The sequence below is a fragment of the Mauremys mutica genome, chromosome 12, assembly GCF_020497125.1.
Source record: "Mauremys mutica isolate MM-2020 ecotype Southern chromosome 12, ASM2049712v1, whole genome shotgun sequence".
In the NCBI taxonomy this organism is placed as follows: domain Eukaryota; kingdom Metazoa; phylum Chordata; order Testudines; family Geoemydidae; genus Mauremys; species Mauremys mutica.
The window spans coordinates 37,903,110-37,920,230 of NC_059083.1; the positions used below are offsets into that span (position 1 = coordinate 37,903,110).

General features: G+C 42.5%; 1 protein-coding gene and 1 pseudogene across 1 annotated transcript; one reads left to right on the forward strand and one right to left on the reverse strand.

Annotated features, from left to right (window-relative positions):
• Window positions 1-6,370: 6,370 nt before the first annotated feature.
• Window positions 6,371-7,302, forward strand: LOC123347030 (annotated as a pseudogene).
• Window positions 7,303-12,440: 5,138 nt separating this feature from the next.
• Window positions 12,441-13,379, reverse strand: LOC123345348 (olfactory receptor 1020-like). Its single transcript, XM_044982137.1, has one exon. It carries the CDS (start codon window positions 13,377-13,379, stop codon window positions 12,441-12,443), a length of 939 nt encoding a protein of 312 aa, XP_044838072.1.
• Between the last annotated feature and the right edge of the window lie 3,742 nt (window positions 13,380-17,121).

Sequence of the window (17,121 nt, forward strand, 5' to 3'; positions counted from 1 at the left end):
GAGACAAGGAAACAGGCCTGCTCCAAAAGTGAAGGCCAAAAGTATAAGTGGGTTCAAAAAAGAACTAGATAGGTTCATGGAGGATACAACCATCAATGGCTATTAGCCAAGATGGTTAGGGATGTAACCCCATGCTCTGGGTGTCCCTAGCCTCTTACTGCCAGAAGCTGGGACTGGATGACAGAGGGTGGATCATTCAGAATGTCCCTGTTCTGTTCATTTCTTCTGAAGCATGTGGCAGTGGCTACAGTCAGAGACAGGATACTGGGCTAGATGGACCATTCTTATGCTCAAAATACCTTAAAACCCAGAGATTAAATCACTTTCCTGAGAGATGGGAGACCTAACTTCCCATCTCTGCTCCCCGTCAGGCAGAGAGGGAAATTAATCAACGGTCTCCCAAATTCCAAGTGAATGCCCTCACTGCTAAGTTAAAGGTACTGGGGAGGCACTAAGGTTCCCTGAGCTGCTTTGTGAATTTACACTTTTGTTCTCCTCCAGGTGAAACCATTTGTTGAATTTCTGTCCAATTCACAAATAGTATGGGGTTGACCAAAGTTGCAGTTTTCGGCTATTGTCTGAAAAATGTCTCCCAGCTCTATACAGGGTAGCTACTCCTTTGTCTCATCTCCTATTCTGTCCTGACATCTGACAGAGTCTATCTGCTCTTTTCACATCCCTTAACCTGTGTATCCACCTATCTGTGATGCCTAAGGATGGCCGGGTATTTCCCATGCTGTCTCCTCTGCTGCCCTCTAGTGGTTATTAGATAGTATGATTAGGCTCTTCAAAGGAGTGTCAGGGAGATGAAATGATTTGGTATTTGGGTTTCTAGCTCCTTAGGCTGCTTTGAAAATCTGAGCCTAAATACCTGCCTTTGTATTGACTGTCCCTGAGATTTGAATACCCAATTCACTCTGGCTCTTTTGAGACTCCAAGCCTCAGTGATCTCATTCTTATGCATTACAGAGTGTTGCTTAAGCGCTGACACAGTGCAATGTTACTAGGAGATTTTTACAGTGAGTGAACTTCAGGGATCTTGTCCCCGGGGAACAGGACAACATTTAATCAGCTCTCAAGAAATCAGCTCTTTGTCTTGGAGTCAGCCAAAGAAAGGCTCTTTGCTTCACTCTCACTGATAAACTTACATACCCTGAAGGGTTTCGCTGCTCTGGGTAAAGAATATTGGATCTCCTTGGATGCTGTATGCAGAGGCAGAGAGAGAGAGAGAGAGATTAGACAGAGAGATCAGTAAGAAGGTAGAAAACAGACTAAGAAAACAGAAAGAGGAGATCAGGTCAGAATGATCTCACCAGATTTATAATCCACTTTTAAAGGGAGGTGAGTTGATTCACATCTTATTCCTTCTTAATCTTTTTTTTTTTACCCTTTCCATTTGAAAGGGTAAGATTCTGCTCTCCTTATCCAGGGTTAGTCTCTCTGCAGAGTCCCATTGACTCTATGAGTCTATGAGACTTCTGCCTGGATGCAGCAGTGTGTTCACAGGACAGGGAGTCAGTTGCTGCACGGGGCCCTGGTTGGCAACACATTGATTTGAATCACCCATCTCTCTCTCGGCAGCACTGAGACAATTGGGATCAGTTGGTGCATGTAGCAGTATTATCTATTTGTGTGTGTGTGTGTGAAGGCAGTGTTTCTCAACCTGTTTGATATGAGGGACCAGCTTGCTGCCTTCCTAAACTGTGTCAGGGGGATCTTAGGGACCAGCGCAGGCCCACAGACTGGTCATTGAGAAATACTATTAGGAGGTGGCAAGGTTAGGGGCAGGACATTCTCTGGAGCAGGGGTTTAGCTTTAGAATTCACTTTGCACAGAATCTGCCTCTGTTGACATTCAGGTTTTAGCACAAGGCCGTCTCTCTGCTTAGGCATTTGTTTGATTGCCTTCATTGCCATTTTCACTAAAAATCAAGTTCAAAATAGCCACTCACTTCCATGGGGACAGGATAGATTCTCTCCTGTATGAACAGCCTGATATTCAGACGTGCAGGATACTGAGTCAAAAGTCCCATTGGGTGAGATTTTCAAAGGAGCTGAACTGATTTAGTTACAAAAGTCCCATTAATTTTCAAACAGACCCCACTTTCCAATTTAGGTCACTGTACCCAGAGGATGTTTGCTGGACACACTCACTTATTATGATTTTTATTATTCTTCTTCACTATTACATAATGGGGATTTTCAAAAATAAAATAGATTTCAAAACATACAAGATATTTAAGCTTAAAAAGGGGAAGCTACTGTCTAAAATGTATCCCCAGGAGTCATCAATAAATCCTGATGCCAAACTGACTCTGTAGGTTTGGATAGTCTGGAGTTCTGTTAAACCCTCTGCAGAATTTCTGCTTTTTAGATGCTCAAATACATTTGTTCTCCTTTGACTTTCCTTAAAATCCTCACAATGCCGGTGATTGCTGTCTGCCGGAGGTCACTGACCATGATGTCTTGCATTCCTAACATGTTCTTGTGCTGCTCATGCAAACCCTGAAGGGTCACTTCAAGTGCTCCAATAATCACTGGGAACATCTTTGTTCTAGTTTTCCAAAATATTTCCTCTTCATGGCAAAGTTCTTGATACTTTGACATGTTCTCTCCTTGTTTCTTTTTTATGTGTCTGTCTGCTGGTCTGGCAATATGAGTCAACATGGACTTGTTTGTCTTCTTTTCCACAACTATGTCCAGCCTCTTTGCTTGCACTGTTCGGTCTGTGACAATTGCCAGATCTCTTCATTCTCTAGAGCACTTTCAATTCGGTGGTTGTAATAGCGCATGATTTGTTTAAATCCATATGTGCCACTGAGGCTCCAAGGGAGACACTTGGCAACCGCATTGTATCCATTCATATCTTCTCTCCCAGCCAGGCTCCTGCAAGTGCTCAACAGAGGCTCCTCTGTCTCTTCATTTTTGGAACACATTCTGCAGTTTTGTCATTCAATTTTGCTTTGTGCATCATTAAGCCATACTCATGTGCTCTCCTAATCATGTTCTCTGTCTCTCTTTTGAGGTATTTTTTTTTAAAGCCATGAGTTTGTTAATCTTCTCTCACTAACGGGTTTGATCCCTCTCCACCACTGGCTGTCCATTCATTTCTTTGTAAATCTTTCAAACCTTTCTTTGGCAATTAGCTTTCTCCTTTCTTTCATGCTTTCTTGGGCTGCGATGCAGCTCAGTCATCGCTTGTTATCGCGACCAGATGATCTTTAAACTGGTTGACTCTGCATATAATTTGATGTTATATACTTCATTGTCAATTGCTTCCTCCACAGATAGCAGACCATTTCCTCCATCACATCATCAGATGTGAATCCTGTCCAAGTCTTGATTGATATTCAATGCTTTGTGCATCACCAGGAGCTTGGTTCTCCCTGTCACAATATATCCTGGACATCTGTTCTTCAAACTTCTACTAAGGTGTTCAAGTGTTCTTAGACCTTTCAGCCAGAATCCATGCATTCTAGTCTGGGTGCTTTCCAAGTTTTCATTCCTCTCCATACTTCATCTATTTCTTTCTTTGATATACCTATGTATTCCTCTATTGTGTGCTTTCAAAATTTTTCTCTCACATTTTTATCAAGTCTGCTGTCTGATTATGAGTCAACAGTGTGCCCTTGTTGCAAAGAAGGCTAATGGCATTTTGAGTTGTATAAGTAGGGGCATTTCCAGCAGATCGAGGGATGTAATCATTCCCCTCTATTCAGCATTGGTGAGGCCTCATTTGGAGTACTGTGTCCAGGTTTGGGCCCCACACTACAAGAAGGATGTGGATAAATTGGAGAGAGTACAGCGGAGGGCAACAAAAATGATTAGGGCGCTGGAACACATGACTTATGAGGAGAGGCTGAGGGAACTGAGATTGTTTAGCCTGCAGAAGAGAAGAATGAGGGGGGATTTGATAGCTGCTTTCAACTACCTGAAAGGGGGTTCCAAAGAGGATGGATCTAGACTGTTCTCAGTGGTAGAAGATGACAGAAGAAGGAGTAATGGTCTCAAGTTGCAGAGGGGGAGGTTTAGGTTGGACATTAGGAAAAACTTTTTCACTAGTATGGTGGTGAAGAACTGGAATGGGTTACCTAGGGAGGTGGTGGAATCTCCTTCCTTAGAGGTTTTTAAGGTCAGGCTTGACAAAGCCCTGGCTGGGATGATTTAGTTGGGTTTGGTCCTGCTTTGAGCAGGGGGTTGGACTACATGACCTCCTGAGGTCCCTTCCAACCCTGAGATTCTATGATTCTATGATTATGCTGTACATCCTCAGACCTGATATCATTCCAATAGCTCTGAAACTCCTTCACATTATTCATTGACTCTCTATTTTTTCCTGTTCTGCTTTTTAACTTTAATCAGATCAAAGAATCTCCTAGGGTCTCTCATAAAGGGTATGTTCTCTTGCTACTGACAAATTTGTTCTGAATATCTTCAAGCCAATGGCTCTGAGCAATCAGCTTCTGTTTACATTGTTCCTTCAGAACTCTCACATCCCTTTCATTCAGCTGATATTTCACCTCCAGGGCTATTCGCTTTTCTTTTCCCTTCGAATGATTTTTGTCAAATTCATCCAGTAGATTGGTATCTCAACATAAATACTTATTTTTTCTGGTTTATCCTTCATTTCCATGGAGCTTCTTGAATATAGGAAGTTTTCTGGTGGTTCATATCCTCAGATGCTTGATGTTAAAAGGAAGAGCTGCTATTGGCAGCTGTAGCATAAATGATATAATTCAGTTGGCTAGTACTTGTTGGCCTTGCTGCTTCCTTGAGCGCTTCATTCAATGCATGCATGATATTAACCAGTCTTTGCTGGTCTACAGATTTCATTCTTGGTAGCGTTGCTCAGTGCTCCATGTCTCTTACATTCTGTATGATCTCAATCAACAAGTCATTTATATTTCCTGTATTTTCTTCAGGTGCTGTTTCACTCATATTTGTCTTCAATATTTCTTTCATTTGTGGCTGCTATTTGTCCTGTATCGTTGCTTCTACCAAATGTTACACACCACTAATCTCCTTTTTCAGGCTTTCAGTCTCCATTTGTGTACATTCTCCTCTTTGGAAAAAGCTCTCCGCTGTCTGCTGAATATATGTTTGGTCATTTCTTTTTTCTGTATTGTTATTGCTTCTCTCCTTCCAGGTTGGAACATTCATTTTCTCCAGCTTCTCTTTTCCAGTTTTGCAAAAATCCATCACGATTGTCTTTCTTTAAAAAAAAACAAACAAACAAAAACAAACAAACAAACAAAAAGATCTGCTCTAGGAACAATTTTATGGATTTTCTTTGGCCTGTGTTATCCAGGAGGTCAGACTAGAGGATCACATGTATCCCTTCTGGCCTTAGAGTCTATAAATCTATGAGCCATCGGATCCCTTCTTGCTTTACACTATTAGCACATTTCACTTTTGTTGACAATGATCTCCTATTTCTTAGGTTGTTTTGGCAATTGTATGAGATTGACTTGGGGTAACCCACCACCACACAACAAACCCTGCTGGGTAACAAGCCTGTGGACAAGCTAAGTTCTGATGATGTCCCTCTTTATGCTGTTCATAAAAATGATTGATTTGCCTGTATTCTTCATATTGGGTTGGTTTGGCAGGCTAAACCAGCTGGGTGCCAAACCAGTATGTCTAGGCCTTTATTATTAATTAATTTATTATTGTTATTAATTAATATTATTATTCAAATCCTATGCATTTTAATAGGGATAAATCCAATAAGACAAAACAGATCTTCAATAGGGTTTTCAACAAAATACTCTAAACAACTACAAAATCTACAAAATCTAACAGACAAAGAGATTGTTTTTATAGAATTGGTCAGATCCCCAGATTGTGCAAATTGGCCATAGCTATGCTTAAGTCAAAGGCCCAGGTCCTCAGATGGTGTAAATCAGCTGTAGATCCACTGCAGTCGGGGGGCAGATTACAGAGCTAGCAGGCCAGAGAGAGAGAGAATGACTTTATAGCCTGATAGCAAAAGCACTTTCCCCCAATGCCGGAGACCGAGAATTCGATCCCCCTTCTCCAATGCCTCTTTAATTATTTAACCCCAGTGGAACAGCTTCAACAGGAGAGACTGAGGGAGCCCCATATCACACTGTCCCAATCTCCCTGCTGAGCAGGGTTTTTGTGAATCCCAGTGGGGCCTGATTCTGGGATTTAGTCACCTAAAGTGGCAGTTAGGGGCCTAAATCCGTTGTGACTCTAGTCTATTTTGTCCATTTAAAACACACATTTGGAGTAGGGCCCTCTTTACATTCATCCTACTGATCGGATATTCACCACAGGCCACTTCAATTTACCTTTATGATATGTGTTCCTTTCATTCTTGCAGGTCACAGTTTCCTGAAAAAATATTAATGGAAAATCAAACCACAGTGAGTGAATTTATCCTCCTGGGACTTTCCAGTGACCCACAGATGCAGATTTTCCTCTTCCTGCTGTTTTTAGTTATTTACCTAGTCACCCTAGTGGGGAATGTAATGATCATGCTGGTCATAAGGGCTGATCCTCACCTACACACCCCCATGCACTTCTTCCTCTTCCATTTATCCTTTGTTGATATCTGCTATTCCTCAGTCACGGTGCCTAATATGCTGATGAACTTCCGAGCAAAGCAAAAAACTATTTCTGTTGATGGATGCATTGCCCAGATGTTCTTCTTTTTCCTCTCAGCTGGTACAGAAATTTTCATTCTCTCAGCCATGGCGTATGACCGCTACGCTGCCATCTGTGACCCATTGCATTATGTGCAGACAATGAGCAAAGCGATCTGTGTTCAGCTGGTGATTGGTGCATGGACCATGGCCTTCTTAGGTGCCACAATTAACACAGTTTTTGCCCTCAAGTTGCATTTCTGTGGGCCCAATCAAATCAGCCATTTCAGCTGTGAGCTCCCTCTACTATTACAACTGTCCTGCACTGAGATTCTTTTCAATCAAGTGCTGCTTCTCACTTCTACTGTGATACTTGGGTTGAGCTCCTTCCTCCTCACACTGATCTCCTACATTCACATCATCTCCACCATCTTAAGGATACGCTCTGCGGAGGGCAGGCGTAAAGCCTTCTCCACCTGCAGCTCCCACCTGATTGTGGTCAGCTTGTTGTATCTGACAGCTCTTTTCCAGTACATAAAACCCAGCTCGGTCTCCTCTGTGGTTCTGGATGAAATATTCTCCATCCAGTACAGCGTCTTGACCCCCATGTTAAACCCCATCATCTACAGCCTGAAAAACAAGGAGGTGAAAAGGGCTCTAGGAAAAATGTGGGGAAATTCAAGTTTCTCAAGTAGCGATGATGTTTTTATTTTTTATAAATAAGAACGCATGGAATGATGGATAACCATTGTTCTGGACGTTTTTCTGCTCAGATATCTCACTGACACTTTGGACCAAATCCTCAGTTGGGTCTCCTTCATCCAGGGTGAATGCTATAAACACCAGACTACACAGTCATTCACGCCTTCTCGCTCTTTCTTTCTTCTTCCCATCCCAATCTCACTTTAATCTGGGACACTGACCACAATAGAGGTATGACTGATTGACACCAGCTGAGGATCTTGCCAAATCTGTACATAGAAGATCTTTGTCTATTACATGCTGTAGTTCTTCTAGGGTATTTTCTTAAAAACCCATATTTAATATCTGTAGCATCTTATTGGATTGATCGCTGTTAAAATCACTAGGGTTTTCTAATAATACTAATCACTGGAGCCAATGGGTGTAATCCCTAGCTAGGGCTATATTCATAAAGGGATTTAGGCTTGAACAGGAGAGATTGAGAGAGATCCACATCAGGTATCCTATATCCCAGTAGGGAGGTCACCCACATGGGAAGGGGCATATCCCAGGCGACTACCCTAACCACTGGGATAAAAATTATGAACAGTCTCCTCCTCCTAACTCTTTCTTGTTCTCTCCCACCCCCTGCTTCTTGTAACAACACCTTAGATAGGGTTAGAGGGTTCCCAGCTGAGAATCCCAAGCAGGAGGTGCCTCCCCCCAGAGGATACAGGAACTGAACTCTATGACAGCAGCAGGGTTTTCAATACACCTCTCTCCTCACCATCTCTCATTGGCTAGGGAACCACTTCTCAAGCTGGTTTTTTAAAATCCCTTTCTTAGGTACTTACCTCTCCCCATTCATTTTGGAGGGAGTCCGGGCACTGAATTCAGGTTTTGTGCATCTCAGTGATTTTCTAGGCACACAAAATTAGCTGATTTAATGCTCAGCATCACAATACCTACATCCCTTTGGGAATCTAACCCTTGGTATAAATTGACCAAGACCCATTCAGACAATGAAGCTAGATGGATTTACATCAAGTGGAACTCTGGCTCGTAGTGTTCATATTCTAAAGTGATTTTGTTCTCCTCAAATTTCACTCACTGTCGAGTTGGAAAGACCTTAAATTTCACTTAAGTACTAAACACAGTAGGAAATGGTGCTGGAGCTCTGCACACAGCTGAAATTCACCCTTAGGGTACGTTTACACTTACCTTCCCGGTCGACGCGGTGAGTTCGACTTCTCGGAGTTCGAACTATCGCGTCTGATCTAGACGCGATAGTTCGAACTCCGGAAGCGCTGCGGTCGACTCCGGTACTCCACCACTGCAAACGGCGGTGGTGGAGTCGACGGGGGAGCCATGGAGTTCGACCCCGCCGCGTCTGGACGGGTAAGTAGGTCGAACTAGGGTACTTCGAATTCAGCTACGCTATTCACGTAGCTGAATTTGCATACCCTAGTTTGACCCCCCTTCTTAGTGTAGACCAGGCCTTAGAGGCAGATCTCCAGCTGGCAGAAAGCAGCATAACTCCACTGAAATAAACAGGGCTACACTGAGGTATGCCAGCTCAGGATCTTGCCTAAGCAAATAAAGATATGATATTACTCAGAATCCATCTCTTGTGAAAGTTTGACTTAAAAAGATATGGGCTGGGCTAAATGAAGAGTCAACCAATAGGCTGAGATTCTTAAAAGAGCTTAGGGGAGTTAGGTACCCAACTCCTATTTGATAGGGAAAACTTAGCCCCAGCAATGTGCCAAAGGTGAGCCAGAAAGTCTGTGGAGAGGAAGACAGTGAAGCCTGATCTCTTCTGTCCCTGTCCAATGCTTTTAACCACAATACCATCCATGTGAGTCCCGTATCTCTGCCCATACCAGCCTAGTATTGACAAAATGCACTGCCGGCCCCAGTTAACAAAGACACCACCCTCTTCTCCCATTTTCACTGGGATGATTTCTTTTCACATGCTTCACATAAAATGAATAGAGCTGGTTGAAAAATGGGAATATTTTCATGACAACATGTCCCTCTTTCTCATAAAAATTCAAATCCTTTGCAATCAGATCAGTGAATGAAAAATAGCATGACCTAATTACTTTCACCTCCAGGTTTTGCAATGTATCCTGCCTACTACACATCACTCCATTGGACTCTAATTTCTTTAGGACAGGAACCATGAATACCTCCATGTTTGTTAGTTCTGGTGATTTTTTTCCCCATAACATCTTTTTCCAATCTAAAAGTGTGGTTACATAACAGAAAATTTTTGTCAGAGAATCTGTATTTTAGCGAAAAATAGTTTTCTGGGGGGGAAGGAGTTTTCATTTCAAATTGACCTCTCAAAATGAAAGGAAAGTTTTTGTTTTAAAATGTCAAACAGAAATGAAATGTTGTTATAGCCCTGTCACAAGGCCGTTGTGTAGGTAAAATCCATTAATGTTTGGGAGGAGCTCAGATAGCACGAGGGCTGCAACCCAAAGACAGTGCTCTGCACTCCATTGTGTTCCACAATATAGCTCCCCGGCTGGGATGTTTCAGCACTGAGCTGGACACATACAAGAGTGGGATTTTCCAAAAGCCACTAAGCTATTTAAGAGCCCAAGTCCCAATGACTCAAGCAATGAGAGTTATGCTGCTAAATCACTTAGGTGCTTTTGAAAATCCCACCCTAAGGGCCAGATTTCCAACAACCTGGCACCCACAACTGACGACAGATTTTCCCCCAAAACTCCCCTCCCATTTAGGCAATGAAAAGAGCCGGGTTTTCAAAAATGTCCATCAGCCAGCAACTCTTGAGTGGCACTTAGAGACAGAGTTTTGACACAGCTCATCACCTACTGTGCTGAACTGTTTTGAAAACACGGTCCTTAGTTTGTGCCCTCCCTTGGCCATCAGACCTCAGTTCATGTGAACTAGCTGGCCGCTCTCTCTCTTTCTTCCTCTGCTCTGCCTCTCCATCCTGGTCTGAGCATTCAGGCCTAAATATACAGATTATCCATTCACCAGCTCTCTGAGCTCTATGGGAAGAAAGGAGAAAGACACATTTATCCTCTCTGCCTGAGTCTGCAGACAGCCTGAGACAATATCTATGAGAGGCGGGAGTTGCCCTGAGAATTACCAACACCACAACACATAACTGAGTTTGCACAGAGCCAGAGACAATCGTGCTCAGAGAGGGACAGTTGCCTTGAGTGTAATCGACACAGCAACATCTGCCTGAGTCTGCAGAGAGCCCGAGACAGTAGCTCTTAGTGGAGAGAACTGCACCATTCATCTTAATGGAGTGTTGTACCCACTGGTTATGGTTGGACCCCACCACCCCCACCTCAGCAGGGGACACTGTGCTGCATTACAAGAGTGTTCTATAAATGAGACATGTCTGTATCTATGTCAAAAGTTAATGAATGAGGCATTAGTAGGTGGCGCTCCTGAATATGCAGTTTTGTAGGAGTGATCAAACTTCTTCTTGTGCGTGTACTGCAAATGGCTACCTCTCTGCAGCTCTCTCCATGCATCTCTTAACAGCCATCACAGCCGAGGGTCTCCAGTTGATTGTAATGTGGTGACAGAGTAAACAAGCAACATCCCACACTCAGCTCCGAGGTTAATGCAGGGAAAGGGGCCCTGAAGCCATTTCTTAGATGTAATAGAGAAAGAGACACCATGGCACTCTCCCTGCCTCTCGCCAATCTGCTACCCAAATAAAACACAATTCCTCTTCTTTTGACTAGTTCTATTTTAATGTTTCTCTTTGTTATAAGGCGAAACCTTGATTAAAAAAAATCATGCAGAAGTAAAATAAATTTAATTAACATATAGGGCTGTGTTTTCATGGAGATTTTGCCTATAAATATTGTTTTGTGCCATTAAAAACACATTTGCAAAGAAAGACACAACTTGCAGTGGACCGCAGTAGTGTTCAGATGGTGACAGACAGGCTGTGGGGAATGACTAGGAAAGTATATTCCACCAAGGAGTATTCAAAGAGAGAAAAACTTGAGTAGAGACTCAAATCTCTTGCACCTCAAACTGTAACCATAGTCATGAGATGAAAATTAGGGCTTTACCCTAAGGGGGTGCTGTTTGTGATCCAGGCCCACTAGCTTCAGGATGGAGAACACCGGAAATGTGGGACAGCTTTCCTTAGAATACTTACTGATGGAAATGCTTACTTCTGGGACCCAGATGTGGACAATATACTGTGATGTATAAATGCAATGGTTATATAGACTATGCTAGGATGTTTACATTAATTGTGCGTACACACACAAATGTGCATGTTTATCCTTCTGCACAAACCACTGTCGTCCTCTGCCTGGTTTCAGATGTTCTGAAGTTTGCTCTTTTTTACACTTGGTGGAAGAGGTTTTCTTGAGCTCAGGTACTCCCAACCCAAAACAGCCTTGGCATCTGGCAATCAGGAAGGCTAGGATTCCCAAAGCAAGCGCAGGGAACTAAGCACCCAAATTAAAGTTGGATGTGGGTGCCTAACTCCCATAAACTCCTTTGAAAATCTCAGACAGACTTCATATTATGTCAAGGATAAATTCCAGTATTAGAGCCTCAGCTATTCAGTGCCATGTTGTTTCAGACCAAGAAGAGGGACTCAGTTCAAACATGTCTTCACAGCTGCTTTACCCTCCCTTCAGCCTTGAATACTTGGTCATGCACAACACTTTTTCTGCATGTTCTGTTTTTTTGGGCGAGTCTCTGTGCAGGTAAAGCTCGGGGGAGGAGCTGTTCTTGTGTGCATGGAGGAAATACCATGAGGGAAATCAAAGATCTTAGAAACATCTAAGACACCAAAATTTAGTGTCCACATTTCATTTTGCAACCATGCAAAGACACTTCAAACCCAGCTGGACAATAAGGGCCATGATTTAAGTCCCTTCTCAAACTTTCTGCTTCTAACCTCACAGGAATTTTTTCAGGCCAAGTGTTGTGAAATCCTAAGTGACGGCTGGGAAAGAAGAAAGGCCCAGTCAAAGAGATCATTAATAAATCCAGTTAAGATTGCAGGCAATCATCATAGTTCTGTTGAGATCTGAGCTAGGTTATTCAAGGTGGTCTAAAGAAATTAGGCACTGATCTGCCAATGGGAGTTGGGAGCTAAACTTCCTGAGGCCATTCTGAAAATCACAGCCTAAATCATGCCTAAATTCTGCAACACAACTTTCCTAAAGGCCCCCTTCACCTCTTGGTTCCTCAGACTGTAGATGATGGGGTTAAACATTGGGGTGACGGCTGTGTACATGAGAGACAGAGCTTTATGGAAGCCTGGGGACAGCTCCACTGATGGTGTCATGTACATGATAATGAGGGTCCCGTAATACAGACTCACGACCAGCAGGTGAGAGGCGCAGGTGGAAAAGGCCTTCTGCCTCCCGGTGGAAGAGGCAATTTGCAGGATGGCCGAGAGGATAAGAACATAAGACACAATTATGAAGAGGAAAGGGACCAGGCTTATCAGGGAGCAGGAGACCAGAATGATCATTTCCACCAGAGGGCTTTTTGTGCAGGATAATCTGAACAGCTCCTCCATGTCACAGAAGAAATTATTAATTTCATTGGGGCCGCAGAAGTTTAGCTGGGGCACCATCCCCACTACTAAAGCCGAGGCTGAGAAACCAGTTATCCAGGAGGCAGATACCAACAGAAGGCAGACCCTGAGGTTCATCATAACCATATAGCTGAGTGGGTTGCATATGGCTAAGTAACGGTCATAAGCCATGACTGCAAGAAGGAAGCACTCTATGGAAGCTAAAGCTCCGAAGAAAAATAACTGTGTAATACAGTCCCTGAAGGAGACTGTCCTATCCTCTACCAGGAACCCAGCCAGCAACCTGGGGGAAATGACTGAAGTGTAGCAGGTCTCCAGGAAAGACAAGTTCCCCAGAAAGAAGTACATGGGGGTGTGAAGCTGCTGGTCATACACAACTAGTGCAACCATGAGGAGGTTCCCAGCCATGGTCAGAATGTAGATCACGAGAAACAGCGCAAAAAGCAGAATCTGAACTTCGTTCAGGTTCCTGAAACCCAAAAGGATGAACTTGGTGATGGATGTTTCATTTTTCCATTCCATGTGTGCCATGTATTCTCTGGAAGGAAAGAAAGGAAAGAAGGAAGATTAACCAAAAAAGAAACATCTCCTTTCCCCAAATCTACAACTATTTCCTTGTTATTCCACCCCTTTTAACTGTATTCAGTGTTTACTTAGGGCCAGATTATCAAAAGCATTTAAGAGCCTAAAGATTCACTTATTCTTCTAGAGGGATTTTACAAAAGAACCTCAAGAACTAAAGTTAATTGATCTGAATGGATGTTAGGTGTCTAGATGCATGTGAAAGTCCCACTAGACACTGAAATACCTTTAAAAATCTGACCTGTGACCTGTTTAAGTACATTAGTAAATCCAACTAAACACCTATCTGCATCTTTAAGCACATAAATACCTTTGAAAATATGTCCCTTAATATATCATATTTTTTCACCTGGCCTGATGTAATATGATAGTTGTTACAACAGCTGCAAATACTTCCATTAACATGACCCCAGAACTTCACAGAAGGGTACGTTTTCGGTTAACTCTGTAAAGGGAAAAAAACAATGGAGTTATGCGTCTGCAAACCCCAGAGTAACCTACCTATAATTTTATCAGCAACATGCAATAATACATATGGGTAAGATTCTCATTCCACATCCATTCAAAGCCCGCTTCCTTTGCACAGCTGTATTGGTATAATGGGGCCATAGACATAAACACGGCTAACCTGTTGGCTGAACTTTGTGACTTTGTCCTCACCCACAACTATTTCACATTTGGGGACAATATATACCTTCAAGTCAGTGGCACTGCTATGGGTACCCGCATGGCCCCACAGTATGCCAACATCTTTATGGCTGACTTAGAACAATGCTTCCTTAGCTCTCGTTCCCTAACGCCCCTACTCTACTTGTGCTACATTGATGACATCTTCATCATCTGGACTCATGGAAAAGAAGCCCACGAGGAATTCCACCGTGATTTTAACAATTTCCATCCCACCATCATCCTCAGCCTAGACCAATCCACACAAGCGGTCCATTTACTAGACACTACTGTGCTAATAAGCGATGGTCACATAAACACCACCCTATACCGGAAACCCACTGACCACTATACTTACCTACATGCCTCCAGCTTACATCCAGGAGGCACCACACGATCCATTGTCTACAGCCAAGCTCTAAGATACAACCGTATTTGCTCCAATCCCTCAGACAGAGATAAACGCCTACAAGATCTCTATCAAGCATTCTTAAAACTAAAATACCCACCTGCTGAAGTGAAAAATCAGATTGACAGAGCCAGAAGAGTACCCAGAAGCCACCTACTACAGGACAGGCCCAACAAAGAAAATAACAGAACGCCACTAGCCATCACCTACAGCCCCCAACTAAAATCTCTCCAGCGCATCATCAAAGATCTACAACCTATCCTTAAAGATGATCCCTCACTCTCACAGATCTTGGGAGACAGGCCAGTCCTCGCTTATAGACAGCCTCCCAACCTGAAGCAAACACTCACCAGCAACCGCACACCATACAACATAAACACTAACCCAGGAACCTATCCTTGCAACAAAGCCTGATGCCAGCTCTGTCCACATATCTATTCAAGTGACACCATCATAGGACCTAATCACATCAGCCACGCCATCAGGGGCTCGTTCACCTGCACATCTTTCAACGTGATATATGCCATCATGTGCCAGCAATGTCCCTCTGCCATGTACATTGGCCAAACCGGACAGTCTCTACGCAAAAGAATAAATGGACACAAATCTGACATCAGGAATCATAACATTCAAAAACCAGTGGGAGAACACTTCAACCTCTCTAACCACTCAGTGACAGTCTTGAAGGTGGCAATTTTGCAACAAAAAACCTTCAAAAACAGACTCCAAAGAGAGACTGCTGAACTCAAATTAATATACAAATTAGACACAATTAACTCAGGCCAAAACAGAGACTTGGAATGGTTGGGTCATTACACTAATTGAATCTATTTCCCTATGTTAAGTTCTCCTCACACCTTCTATGGGTCATCTTAATTATCACTTCAAAAGTTTTTTTTTCTCCTGCTGACGATAGCTCTTCTCAATTGATTAGACTCTTCCTGATGGTATGCATACTTCCACCTTTTCATGTTCTCTGTATGTATAAATATCTCTTGTCTCTGTGTTCCATTCTGTGCATCTGAAGAAGTGAGCTGTAGCTCACGAAAGCTCATGCTGAAATAAATTTGTTAGTCTCTAAGGTGCCACAGTACTCCTGTTCTTTTTGGGGCCATAGGGGAACTGGTCAAAAAAAATATTCTATGGAAATTGGTTAGTTTTCAGCAAAACACTTGAAAAGAGAGATTTTGTCCAAAAAAGGCAGTTGCAGTGCCTCATGGGATATGTAGTTTGCTCCTAATGTCCCCATTCTCCTCAATGGACTCTGCATCTCTGCACTGCATCTCGTATTTAAAATATTTTCATGTAAAAAAGGAATTTTTACATTGAACTCAGACACAGTTTTGAAAATTAAAAAAAATACTCAAAACCCCAATATCCTGTTGAAAAATAGTTGAAGGAAAATGTTCAGCCCAGATTTTAGTATGAATGAGATTTTGGTTTATAGGACTAGATGCTTTAGCTTCAGTCCAATGGGTCAGAACACAACATATGATCTTAACTACAAGATAGGAGCTTTTAGAAAAATGCCTGCATGGAAATGAGTCTAGCACTTTGTCCTGCAGGATCCCAGACCTGGGCTCAGTTTAGCTTCAGAGGACGCAGGAGCCATAGTCCCATTTCTTAATTGAGAGTGCTTTGCTCCCAGCCCCAAACAAAACATACCCTCTGATCTAGCTGCACAAGTGTCCCTGCTAACATAAGCTGTGATGTTGAGGCATGATCAGCTGAGATAATAACTAGTAATCAGGGTTTTGCAGATGAGAGTATGTAGATATAGAGAACAAAAATCTGCTCTCTCTCAAACTATCAGCCACCCTACTCAAGTAAATTGGGTTACAAGGAATGCAAGTTAGTGCTTATACAGTATGAGCATAATAAAATGTATATAGATCCACATAAATAATAAGGTGCAATGCTTCTTTGGCCCCATCATGATGGACTAGATGGGAAGCTCAGTCTATTGATCTTAATAAGGAGAAAGTTAACAGGTGACTTGATGACGGTCTATAAGTAAATGGGGAGGAAATTTCTGATCAAAGAGGATTTTTTAGTCTGGCAGAAAAAAGATCCAATGGCTGGACGCTCAGGCTAGAAATAAGTTACATTTTTTTTAACAGTGTAGCCTATAAGGTGGTGAGGTTCAGAAATAAGTAGATGTTAGATTTTGGGTCTAAGTTAGCCCAAGGGTAGAGGAGGATGGGAACGTGAAGTTGCTATTGTGAGAAAGTCAGAGATAAGTTGGAGACAGAGTGGTATGGGAAAGTAAGAGTTTTCGAGGACATTCATCAGGACTATGTTTCAGTTATAGCTGGTTTAAGTAAGGTTTTTAATCAGTGTTTTTGAGAATTGTTAAGAATATTTTATTAAAGTGCTACCTATATTGATAGTATGGGAAGGACATTGGTGCGGATGTTAATTTAAATAATGTGTAATGTAAAGAGCCAATAAGAAGGTGGTGGATATATAATTATTATATTATAAAGGACAGTTTAATGTTAATTAGCATTATAATATAGTATAAAAGGAGTAGTCTTGCTAAATTGTAGAGATCTGCAATTAACATCTAAAGGGTACCATCACTCTGTTCTCAGTGGACTGATCACC

Bases quoted from the DNA above. Each gene is read 5' to 3' on its own strand.
- LOC123345348 (XM_044982137.1), bottom strand. From the start codon at position 13,379: ATGGAATGGAAAAATGAAACATCCATCACCAAGTTCATCCTTTTGGGT.